General features: G+C 44.5%; 1 protein-coding gene across 1 annotated transcript in view; it reads left to right on the top strand.

Annotated features, from left to right (window-relative positions):
- The window catches only part of PRKCH (protein kinase C eta), a 118,909-nt gene that overhangs the window by 46,103 nt on the left and 60,714 nt on the right, over positions 1 to 12,092 (top strand). The window contains exons 3-9 of the mRNA XM_051769874.1: positions 3,033 to 3,183; positions 4,009 to 4,043; positions 5,560 to 5,648; positions 7,253 to 7,382; positions 8,286 to 8,413; positions 10,905 to 11,048; positions 11,812 to 11,985. Of these exons, the coding sequence (XP_051625834.1) occupies positions 3,033 to 3,183; positions 4,009 to 4,043; positions 5,560 to 5,648; positions 7,253 to 7,382; positions 8,286 to 8,413; positions 10,905 to 11,048; positions 11,812 to 11,985 (851 nt within the window). The remainder of the gene's footprint in view (positions 1 to 3,032; positions 3,184 to 4,008; positions 4,044 to 5,559; positions 5,649 to 7,252; positions 7,383 to 8,285; positions 8,414 to 10,904; positions 11,049 to 11,811; positions 11,986 to 12,092) is intronic.

Below are 12,092 nucleotides of genomic sequence, written 5' to 3' on the forward strand. Positions count from 1 at the left end.
ATATTTTTATTGTTATTATTTTTTTAATTCTCATGTGAAGTTGCAGGAGGCTCTGGCTCAGCAAAGCAACTGGCTCTTGATTTCCCTTTTGGGGAAGAGGGATTGTCTGGTTGACCTCTTGAAGTTCTTCTCAGGCATGTTTCCTATGGTAGATAATGAGGCTGTTGAACTTGTGCAATAATTGAATGTTTGAAAGGAATATTAAACTCTGCAAATCAGCTCTCGCTTCTAGAGATCAAAATGACAGCTCGTGTGTGGGAAAGAGGCAAATTATCTCCCAGCTGCAAGGTTCCTCCATCTTGCTGTCATGTGTTTCTGGTTGCCCACTGACAGAAGCAGGATGCTGAACTAGGTGGATCAATGTTCTGACTCAATCTGGCAATTCCTGTGGTCCCCTGAATCCCGTTGACCTCAGTGGGAATTAAACACGTGTTTAAGCACTTCCCTAGAAAGGCAGGCTCTTCTGCGCCAGTCCCTGCCCAACTGCTTGGAGCAGAGAGCAGGTCTTTGTTAAGTGCTTGGATTACCCTCACCACATCCTTTATTTGTGTGTATGTTTTAGTGGGAAAATCCTGATCTATAGCATGTGCTTCCGTTTTAAAAATAAATCCAAGCTGTCCTGAAGTCAAGCCGTGCTCCACGTCGCAGTTGTGCCATCGTGTAGGGGGTTTCCATTAGTGCCTGTGGAGGGGACGAACCCACAAAAGGCTGGGAGAACACAGCAGAAAAAAAACTCCTTGAGCTCTATGGCTGGCTTTGTTTCTAAACCTGTGTGGCAAGAGCACAGAGAGGAATACGGCCCCTTGAAGTGGCTGCGTTCAGTACTGACAGGATGGTTTCCCTTATCTCCACTCCTACAAAGAGGACTGGAAAATATGCCTGTGATGTGGGACTCCTGCATTTCAAGCCTTGATCAGGTTGACAGCTTTTCCTCTGTTTTTCCCCTCCAGCAGTTAATCAGCAAAGTTAGTTGAAAGCAGGGAATTGCTCTGCCCCCTTTTTGTGGGTGGATAAGCGGGATGGTGTCAGCTGTGTTTGGGTTCTGCTGCCCATCCACCGCTCCGGGATGATCCCATGGGTGGGAAGTTTGCAGACTGCCCGTCCCTTCCTGTGTCATTATACCCATGCAGAGGGTTTGGCAAGAGCTGGGTTTTGTCTTGCATCCAGTCCAGGCTTAAAGCAGGAGTCCTGAGTACACACGTTGGTGCAGTCACCTCCAGCAGACTCTGGTGTGTGTCCCCAGAATGCCCTTTTTTCCAGGGCCTTTACTTCGCAAAGCAACTGAATTGAAAACCACAGAATGCATTTCTTTCCTCTGAGGCAAGTGTGCCCCAGATGAGGCTTTGAACTGGGAAGCTCAGCTGAGCCTGACCTGGTCTGTGTGAGGGTCCCAGAGACCAGCTGGCTGGGATGTGCGTGTCAGATGGCTGCTGCCAAATGGGAGTGGCTTTCTTGGTCTAGAGCTCAGTTCTGCCTTTTGAGAGTCACTTGTTTTGTGTAAATTGAGCTTTGCTAGGAAATTGTTATATGGCTGAACTAAACCCGGTAAAAAATTAAATTATGCTGATAGATAATTAAATTGTGATATTAAATTGTGCCAGGAGAGGTCTAGTCTGAACGTTAGGAAGCATTTCTTTACCAAGAGGTTGGTCAGACACTGGAACAGCCTTCCTAGAAAGGTGATCAGTGCCCCCAACCTGTCAGTGTTTAAGAGGCATTTGAACAATGCTCTTAAAATATATTAATTTTTGGTCCGTCCTGAAGTAGTCAGGCAGTTGGACTAGATGATTGTTGTGGGTCCCTTACAACTGAGATAGTCTGTTCTTTTCTAAAATTACAGTAAATTTTGGGACAATTCAGATTTGAATGTCAGCAGTTCCTGGCTCCCTGCTTTCCAGAACTGTAAAATATTATCAAACTTTGGAAAATGAGCACTTTAAAGAAAGCTGAGTGTGGCACATATGAAAGGACTAACAGTCATTGAAAAAATAGCCTGGTTTTTTTTATATAATACAGGAAGCAAAAGTGCTGCAAATGGTGATACAGAAATGTAGCCTGAGAATACCAAAGGTATAACACTGTTCACCAAGCAAGGCACTGCTTTGGCTCAGCAGGTGGGGTGCTGGTCATTTGGTTACATGTAGTCATGTTTTCAGGATTTATTGCCCAAAAAGCTGTGAGTTATAACAACTCATTAGCCTTAAGCTTCCAGTCTGTTTACAGTTTGTGAATTAATAGGTTAGTGACATGTCTCAATATAGGAGAGGAATGAGAGGAAGATAGGAAAAGGCAGTTATTTCTACATGAAAAATGTAATTTTGAGCTAAAAGGTCCTTTGCAATTACCTTCTGTACCTGTCTCAGATGCTATCCTTGTTCTAGACCATGATCTCCCAGCTTCTAAACTGGAGATGCAATTATGGCTTTTGAAAGCATTTTATCATAGAACCACAGAATGGTCTGGGTTGGAAGGAACCCTAAAGATCATCCAGTTCCAACCCCCTGCCATGGGAAGCGAGACTTTCCACTAGACCAGATTGCTCCATGCCCTGTCCAACCTGGTCTTGAACACTTCCAGAGATGGTGTATCCACAGCTTCTCTGGACAACCCATGCTAATGCCTCACTGCCCTCACAGTCATTACTTTCCTCAAAATATTCAATCTAAACCTACTGTCTTTCAGTTTAAATCCATTCCCCCTTGTCCTATCACTCCACGCCCTTGTAAAAAGTTCCTCTCCAGCTCTCTTGTAGCCCCTTTAGGCACTGAGAGGGGCTCTAATGTCTTCCCAGAGCCTCCTCCTCTCCAAGCTGAACAATCCCAGCTCTCTCAGCCTGTCTCCATAGCAGAGGTGCTCCAGCCCTTGCATCATCTCTGTGGCCTCCTCTGGACTTGCTTCAGCAGTTCCATGTTCTCCTTATGCTGGGGGCCTGAGTTGAACAGCATGGCAAAACCAGGAGTTTGTGTGATGATGTTAATGTTTTGTTGCCTTGTTGTTTTTTTTATTTATTTTACTTCCTACCCCCTGCGCAGGGACTCTCCAGAGGGATCGGATTTTTAAGAACCTCACTCGGAAGCGCCAGCGGGCGATGCGACGGCGAGTGCACCAGGTGAACGGGCACAAGTTCATGGCCACCTACCTGCGACAGCCGACGTACTGCTCACACTGCAGGGAGTTCATCTGGTAAGGACGGCTCAAACAGGGTGTTTTGGAGCCTCCCATCCCTGGGGACCAACATGCAAACCCCCCAGTCCTGAACCAGTCACCCGGCACTTTACCAGGGGCCACCAATGTGACACCCCTTGACCATCGGGTTTAGGAGGGCACGTTTGTGCTGCAAACTGGAGTCTACTGGAGAGAGGCCATGGAGGATGTGAATCTTGGATGCTGGCAACAGAATGGGGTGGTGTGGGGATGAGGCAGTGTTCCTGCCTTGTAACCACAGATGTTGTTTCAAGGAGGAAAAAAAGTAACTGAGGCAGCCTGAAGAAAGACCTCAGATATTAAATGGAGTGGAACATTGAGATTGCACTGAGGAAAAAAAATAGTTGCTTGAAATTTTAGAGAAAACTCCTGAGAACAGAAAAGCCATGAGAGGTGTGAGGTGTGGGGTGATGCACGTGGGGAGTAGGCAGAGCAGGGAGAAAAAGGTAGATATGTCTCAAAAGAACATGGAGTGGGAGAGATAATAACAGGGTGTGGGCTGCTGGGATCTGTCTAATATGTGCAGTGTGTGTTGTAATGAAGTGAGGTATTTGAGAAACTAGAGTGAGGGGGAATAAGGGGAATACAGGCATGTTGGCAGCCTGCCCTGTAAGCCGTGGCCTGTGCAGTGCTTTCCTGTGCTCTCACACCCCTGTGCTGGATTGCACCATTACTGCTGGGCAGTTTTGCCTTGGGATCTGATCATTTGGGATCCTCTTGCATTTTGGCTCTCTCTTCTGTAAACAACCTGCAAGATGACTGTCTTTCTGACGCTAAATTATGTTCGTGTTTTCTTTTGAACAGGGGCGTGTTTGGGAAGCAGGGATATCAGTGCCAAGGTAAGATGCTCCACTCCTGCAGTGTGTGTGTGTGTGTAGGATGTGCTGTTTCGGGAGCGCTTTCCCATGCTGCTGGGACATCCTGCAGTTACAAGCTTCTCTGAAGTCACCACTCCTCTTCCTTCCTAGCCAGCCAAAACTCTGCATTTGAGCATCTGTCAGGCTCGCATGCATGCAGGAGTGACCACTGACATTCCTGCAAACACCTGGGGATCTGGTTGCTGTGTTTCATCTTGTGCAGATCCACTGAGTTGCTGACTACATGCAGCACCCAACTAGGCTTGAGGCACCCAGGGTCCCTTCAGGACAGTGTTCAGCTGGTATTGTGACACAAAGTGCCCTGCTGGAATGGCCACCCTCTTCCTTTCTCTCCCTATGAAGTTCAAATGAAGTAAAATTAGGGATTTTGTGACTTCAAAGGGCAGTTTTTGGGCTGACACAGCACTTTTGTCGGAATGCATGGTTTGGCTGAATGGCTGTGTAGACGTATGTGGTGCTTGTTTGCATTTAATTATTGTTCTGCCTCTCCCTTTTTTTGCCTTTTCCTCTCCCTTTTCCCCAGAATTACCTGCTTCACAGGTGTGTGGTCATTGATTATAGCCTTCTAATGCAGCCTGTTTCTCATACAATATAACAGGGCATTGGTGTCCTCATATGAAAGGATGCTGCATGTAAACAAAATGGATATACTGCATAAAATATCTGGGTGGAACTGAATGTTATTGGTAGCCCTTAATGAGTGAAAGCTTAAAGCAACAAACAGAATAGTGTGAGACCCTGAAAAATATCTGCCATTTGCAGTTGTCACTACAAAAATCTCCTTATGCAGACAGTGGCTGCTGGTCTTAGTGATGTCTACAGCACATGCTGGGTTACGGAATGAAGGAATCCAAGTTGATTCCAGCCAAACCATTTTCAGACTTGGAGAGAGCCCAACTCAGATTTAGGGCTGATTAGCCCTCTTGATGGGGACTAACTAACTGGCCTAGACACTACCCCATTCTGCTGCAGTTATCCAGCTTCCCAGACCCAAGCGTTGCACTGAGCCTCAGGGACAAACTAACCTGTGCAGGATGCACTTGGATACCCAGCCTAAGAGGCACTATGCCACTGAGATGCAGGGATGACTCTGGGTATCTCAGACCTGTGTTCTCTAAGATGGGTTTTGTGTGTTATGTGAAACACTCTTCACTGGATAATTATTTCAACAGCATTCTTTCAGTTCATTTGAGAAATTACACTGTTGTTTCTGTGTGCATCACCCATAGTTTTTATAGGCAGCTTTTTATAGGCTGTATGAATGACCCAGTGTAGGATTTCTGTTGCAGTGGGTTAAAGATACATCTCCAGATCTGTTAGGAGATTTTGTTAATTCCAAGACACCGATTATTCAGTTATTTTTCACGTCTTTACTGTGTGCTGTTGATACAGCTAAACCTTAAAGAACCCAGCCTGTGGGTTGATGTGTTCTCAGTCTTTCAAGAGCTCTTTTCAGCATGCCTCTTTTATTTCCTAGTATGCACCTGTGTTGTACACAAGCGCTGCCACCACCTAATTGTTACAGCTTGCACGTGCCAAAACAATACTAACAAGACCGATCTTAAGGTAAAGTCATGCTGGTAATTTTGGGTCATCGTGCTTTGTCTGGGGTTGTCAGGGTTGCTGGGGTTGCCCTGTAAGACTTTACTCTGTGTTATCATGTTACCTTATGTTATTCATGGATTTAAAAGTGGGAAAGAATGTTAGTGACATGTAAAGGCCAAGCAGTGTCATCCAGTTGTTCCTTTGTCGATGCCAATAACTGTTTGGACTAGCATATGGTTTAGGAAGTTAGAGTGTCTTCATTGGAAGACATCAAAGAATAGCAAATCCACTGTTTTCCATGGTAATTTTCTTGCCTGATTAACTGTGGTGCAATCAAAATTTGGTGCCTGTTTCTTGATGTGGGTTACTCTGGTCTTTGTTATACCTATTTTTTCTCTTCTGGTAACCTAAAGTGCCCATTTAGTCATTGCTCCACACCTTTGGCCTGTATGTTGTAACAAAGAACCCTTGCATAACTTGTGTTTCTGAAGGTTTTCTTTCTTGCTAGTTCTGACTGTATTTGATGGGAGTAACATCTCCACCTAAAACTGCTCTGTGCATTGCGTGTCTCATTTCTGTAACTGGAAATTGTTTAATAACTGTTTGAGGAAAAATCAAGTAAAATCTATTTATTCATGAGGCAGCCCTGTGTTTCGTGCCATGCAATTGCCTTTGTTATTTCTTGCCTGCAAACTGCTGAGCTGAACTTCTTAAGACAACCCCATGACAAGCCAGATCAAAATAAGTTAAAATGCCTAAGGGTAAAGTGCAATTTAAATAGTGGGTGTCCTTGCCCCTCTCTCGGGATTATGAAGGGTTTATAACACATTTAAGCTACTTTAAAAGAAACCAAAGGTGAGGAGGCACTGTTCACTTTAAACTTGTTGTTCCAGTCACACCCCTGACTTTTCTTTATGGAGCTGTGTGTTCCTCCTCAGCCTTCCAGGATCTGAATGTTGAAAAACAAAGTCAAAAGTGATGAATTTGCTAAATGGGGGCTGGTTTCTTCCGGCGATGGAACATTTTTAAAGGTGTCTTTGAGATCTGAATGATTTACAGTCGGAAAAGAACAAGGTTAAAAAGGGGGTGAGAGCAAGTGATAAAATGAAATGTGTGGCTGAAAGGAAAGCCTGTTAATAACAAGGACGGTGAGAAGAGGATTGAGAATTTTAGGAGGAGGTGCAAAAGCTATTCTATATTAAATTTAATAAAATCAACAGTTTGACCTAAAGTTACGTTTTTGCACACAGTGTGCAAGTCAATAATTTGAAAACTGTGTGGTTACAAACTACTATTGCTCACAGTGCAGTGGGATTGGCTTGTGATGAGGTAATCCACACTTCTAATTCTAACTTGGCTTTAAGAATTTAGGGTCTAGGCAACCCTAATTTTAAAATCTGCTTTACCAGGTAGTCCAGCCAAGGAGAGCAGGGCTGGCTCACAGCAGATGACACTGGTCATTCAGTGTTCACTTGCAGTAAACCTCAGTGAGATGATGGGTCAGGACATTTTCTGACTTGGAATTACTTCCTTAGTTTTGCACTGAAATGTCTGTATGTACATGAACATCATCTTATACGTATGTATTTGAATTTTAAACCTGTGCTTCTCTTCTGGTGCCTCAGGTGACCGAACAGAGGTTTGGAATCAACATTCCTCATAAGTTCAGCGTCCACAACTACAAAGTCCCGACGTTCTGTGACCACTGCGGGTCCTTGCTCTGGGGAATCATGCGACAGGGTCTGCAGTGTAAAAGTGAGCAGCTTCTCACTGTTGCCTTTTCACAAAATACATTTATTTTTAGACTTCCGATGCACCGTGTGGGCTTGATTTGTGCAACCTTGAAGAGAAAGCTGAGCAATGAATATTCATCTTTGTAAGAGTTAAAAAAACCTCCGATCTACTTTTTAATCTCGGGCTGCCAGAAGGACTCTACTTTGTACTCTCAGCACAGCTTTGTTTAACTTGCATTATTAAAAATATTCTGCTTCCTGCATTCGTATTTTCCCTTTACCTGAAGGTTTTTCCTCAGCTAATGAGATAAGGCAATGAAAAGGCATCCGAGGGGAAAAAGAGGGCATTGCTTTAGGCTGACTACCCTGTCTGTTAATTGATGACAAAGCATGTCCTGGTGTTATGTTTTTGTTTCAGTGATACAGACTGTAAAATCCTAACAGTCTCCATTTGCCTTCATCTCCCACAAGAGGGTGCGTGTGTGCCCATGAGTTAGAGCAAGAATGATTTTTGCTTCCCACTGAGCACTGTCTTTCAAATTAGATACCTGAAAATGCAGGGAATGTTTGTTGCAAATTCTGTGACATCATAAATACTAACTGTACCTACAGGCATAGCCACAATGGTAGTTATGTACCTCAAAAATACAAGCTTACGAATTGCTTCAGGTAATGTGGCATCCTACTTGGAGAGTTTGGGGTCTATTCCTGATTTTCAGGATTTTATTCTCTTACGAGAGTCCTAATTTTGCTTCTACTTAGATCAATGACAAAAATCCCTCTAGTTTAAAGATATGCTAATCTGGATCTACCCTGTATTTCCTGAAGCAGAACTGCAAAATTATTTCTCAGCAGTAAATCCCTCCAAGTTGTTTAAATTGTTCCTTTGCTTTTGCTTTTCCATCCCTCCCATCACCCGTGTCAGTCTGTAAAATGAACGTCCACATCCGATGCCAAGCAAACGTTGCTCCAAACTGTGGAGTGAACTCAGCAGAGCTTGCTAAAACCTTGGCATGCATGGGTCTGCAACCAGGAAGCATTTCCCCAAATTCGGTGAGTCTTTTTCTTTTAGCTTTTTCCTCCTCTATTTAAAACATTTACAACGGAGTCTGTATATGGGTGCAGAGACTTCAGTTAGGACAGATGGTGTTGGGTGGTGGAATGCAGGAGTAGGTTGTTACTGTCTGTGGCTTGTGGCAAAGGCTTCACCTGGGAAATGGATGCTTGATATCCAGGTTTACCCTGGTGCAACCTTTAATGTATAGGTGTTACTTTGCTATATGTTTATGTTTCACAGTGCTGTGACTCCATTCACTCTTTTATCTGTTCGTCATGAATGAGAGAATAAGGCCCCTAAATAATTGGTGGTCAATATAATTCATGCCATACATTTTTTCACTTTCACTGCAAGCAAAAATGCTCTGTCTGCATGTGTGGCTTGTGACAGAGCAAAACAAGAGCTCAGCAAGAGACCTAGTTCCCTTCCCAGCTTCATCACTGTTTTTCTGAATGTTCTTTGGGAAGCCGTTTCACTCTTCACTGCAGTAACTCTGGCTAAAAATCTGTGGTCCCTGTCAACACAATATCTTTCGAGAAACCTGGTCTAATGGAAGGTATCCCTGCCCATGGCAGAAAGCTTGGAATTAGATGATCTTTAAGGTCTTTTCCAAGCCAAACCATTCTGTGATTCTGTGATCTCTGGTCTTAGGTGTCTTGAGACATGGTCCTTGTGAGATTGTTGCCAGGGTTGGGATGTAGCCATACAGATTTTATCTGTACAATTCCTGCTTGCCAGCACTTAAGGCATCCTAAAAATCCAGCTAGTGTATATCTGAATCATGGAATTTAAGACACACTGTAAGAACTTAGGTGAAAGTGCTGGTAATGGAAATCAGAGCTGTCTTTTGATAACAGGTCAGTTTTCATCATGTTTCCTTTGTGAGCAGTTTTGAAAAGTGAGTTTGCTTGAGACCACTGTAACCCATAATAAAACGTTGGTCTATTTATATTTATTTGACCGAAAAAGAAAACATTAAACCCCAAAACGCAATTCCCAGTTGTGGTAAATCTTGTAATACAGTTAGTCAGCTACATTGATCAACCACATCATGCTGTATCAGCCTAGCATGCTCATTAGGCCATGCTGCCCCTTTGGATTTCAGTTAGTTCATAGCAGACTGTCTTATCTTCACTCTTCCTCCTGTAGCAGTTCAGGGGGACAGTTATCCTGGGAGTTACCGGGAAGCAGAAGTCCCACACTCCCTTCTCAGTTCTGCAAAAATCAGCACTTGTTAACGTTTGTTGTTTGCATCATCTGCACATCAAAAGGAGATGAAACCAGAAAAAAAATAAAAAAAATCTGTGTTTGGTGTTTAACGATCTCTTCTTGTTACTTCTGAGCTGAAAGCTCCAGGAAAGTGTGTGCTGTAAGCACAGCCCTGAATGGCTTTATGCTGAATGAGAGTAGATTTAGATTAGATCTTTGGAAGAAATTCTTGACTGTGAGAGTGGTGAGGCACAAGTTGCCCAGAGAAGCTGTGGATGCCCCATCCCTGGAAGTGTTCAAGGCCAGGCTGGATGGGGCTTGGAGCAACCTGGTCTAGTGGAAGGTGTCCCTGCCCACGGCAGTTGGAAGAAGATGATCTTTAAGGTTCCTTCTGGCTCAAACCATTCTGTTGTTCTATGAATGCTCTTGGTCCTTTCCCTATGGTGAGAAATCTCCTGTGCAGGAGGAACTTTGCTGTACACCGAAGTAGTCACAAGATGGAGCTCACGAAGTCCGTGTGAGTTTGTTCAGACTAATAAACTGAATAAGGGTGCCCATTTGTATGCATACACATACCTGGAGAGCCGTGAACTGAGGGCACTGGAGGCTGACTTGATCTTTGTGTACTTCAAAATTACAGAGCTCTAGAAATGTGTGCTGACACTGGTACGATTCACTGGTACAATTCCTGAATATGCAGCACCTCACTGCTGGTGTGGGAATGAACAGCTTTCCATTGAATTTACAACTGTGGGGGAAGCCAGCAACCCAGATGTGGGAAAGAAACATGTTTTGAACTTTGGGTCCTGCTAAACTGGGCTTTGAGTAAGAGTCTTAAAATTGGGTAGAAACCTGAGAAATTCAGGTGAAATCTGCTCTGGTTCTAGATCTCACCAGCACTTCAGCTACTGCAGAAGTTATGGAGTTCTCCTTGCTCTGCTGTTAGATAGGGAGTGAGGATGGAGAGAGTCAGATTTGCCTCTTGGATCTGCTGGGCAATGGGTTTACAACTCGAAATGCCCAGGTTAGGAGCTGGTGTTGATATCTCTGCACATCCCTGAGCAGTGCTGAGTTTGGCCTGTCACACATGGCAGCTCTGTGGGATGGTGGTACCAACACAACTTTCTGTTCCAGTGGCCATACAGTGTCCCTGAACAGGTCCCAAATGCCCATGTTGGTGTCTTGACCATCTGTGAGCACCTCTGAGTCAGAAGTATCATTTCTATGCAGACTGATACTTCTGTGATTCTGTGATTCTATGCTTTCTTCCTTCCACAGAAACTGGTTTCGAGATCTACATTGAGACATCAGGGAAAAGGCAGCCTGAAGGATGGCAACAACGTTAGTGAGAGTTCAGAGAGCAAACTTGGGATCAAAGACTTGACCTTCCTTCGTGTATTGGGAAAGGGAAGCTTTGGAAAGGTGAGAGTTATTCGTGGCTCTTTTGTGGGAAACCACATTCCTTATTTAAGAAGCTCCAAGGTAGGTGAAGTTATTTCATAACATGGCACACAGGCTGTCCAGTGGTACTCCAGTGTAAGTAGTAAGTGGTACCTCCTTTGTCCAACAAAGCTCATCACAGAGAGCAGGGAGAAAAGGGAAGAGAAAGAAAGTTGACAGCAAAGTTAAGAAATGAATATCACAGAAAAGAAAGAAGTTAGCACCTGAAGGAACAGCTGCATGCCAGGGCCCATACCAAGAATTGCAAGTGTGTGTGTGTTAGCACTCGTTTGGGCAGCATTTCTCGGAGCATGTAAAGACTTCTCCTTTAAAGGAAATAAGACAGTGGTTTCAAGTGTGGTGAGATGGGGGTTTTGTTTCTCTGCTTTGCCACAAAGCTGATTTGAAATGGTGTGTTTGGGTTTGATAACTGAGGAGGGAATTGGGATGAATGGCACTGCCCAATGAGTTTTTCCTGGCACAGTGGGTGACCTTCAACCAGCTGTCCCTGTGCCAGACATTGGAGCAACGTGTGTGGGTATTTCTGTCCAGAGAAGCGTGCTGCAGGCAGTAGCATGTGTCATTGATTGTACACTGATGCCCAGACTAACAGGCTGACTCACTTTCATCCACAAGCCTGGTCATGAGATGACTGACCTTTCCAGTGTGAGAAGGTGCGAGAGGCTCTGTGTTGCTCAGAGACCGAGGACTCCACCCTTGCCACTCACCCTCCCCTTTGGTTTAGGTGATGCTTGCCAAGATGAAAGAGAGTGGGCAGCTCTATGCAGTGAAGGTGTTGAAGAAGGACGTCATTCTCCAGGACGATGATGTTGAATGCACCATGACTGAGAAACGCATCCTTTCCTTAGCAAGGAACCACCCATTCCTCACCAAGCTCTACTGTTGCTTCCAGACTGCTGTAAGTATAGCCCAGGGAGTGGACAGCCTTTCTCCTGACACTGGCTGGCATGAGACACTGCTGTATATTTGGCCCCTGGCCCATTATAAATGTCTGCCTTAGACCCA

The sequence above is a fragment of the Manacus candei genome, unplaced genomic scaffold (assembly GCF_025592945.1).
Source record: "Manacus candei isolate 608988 ecotype Guabito, Panama unplaced genomic scaffold, ASM2559294v1 h1tg000113l, whole genome shotgun sequence".
Lineage (NCBI taxonomy): Eukaryota > Metazoa > Chordata > Aves > Passeriformes > Pipridae > Manacus > Manacus candei.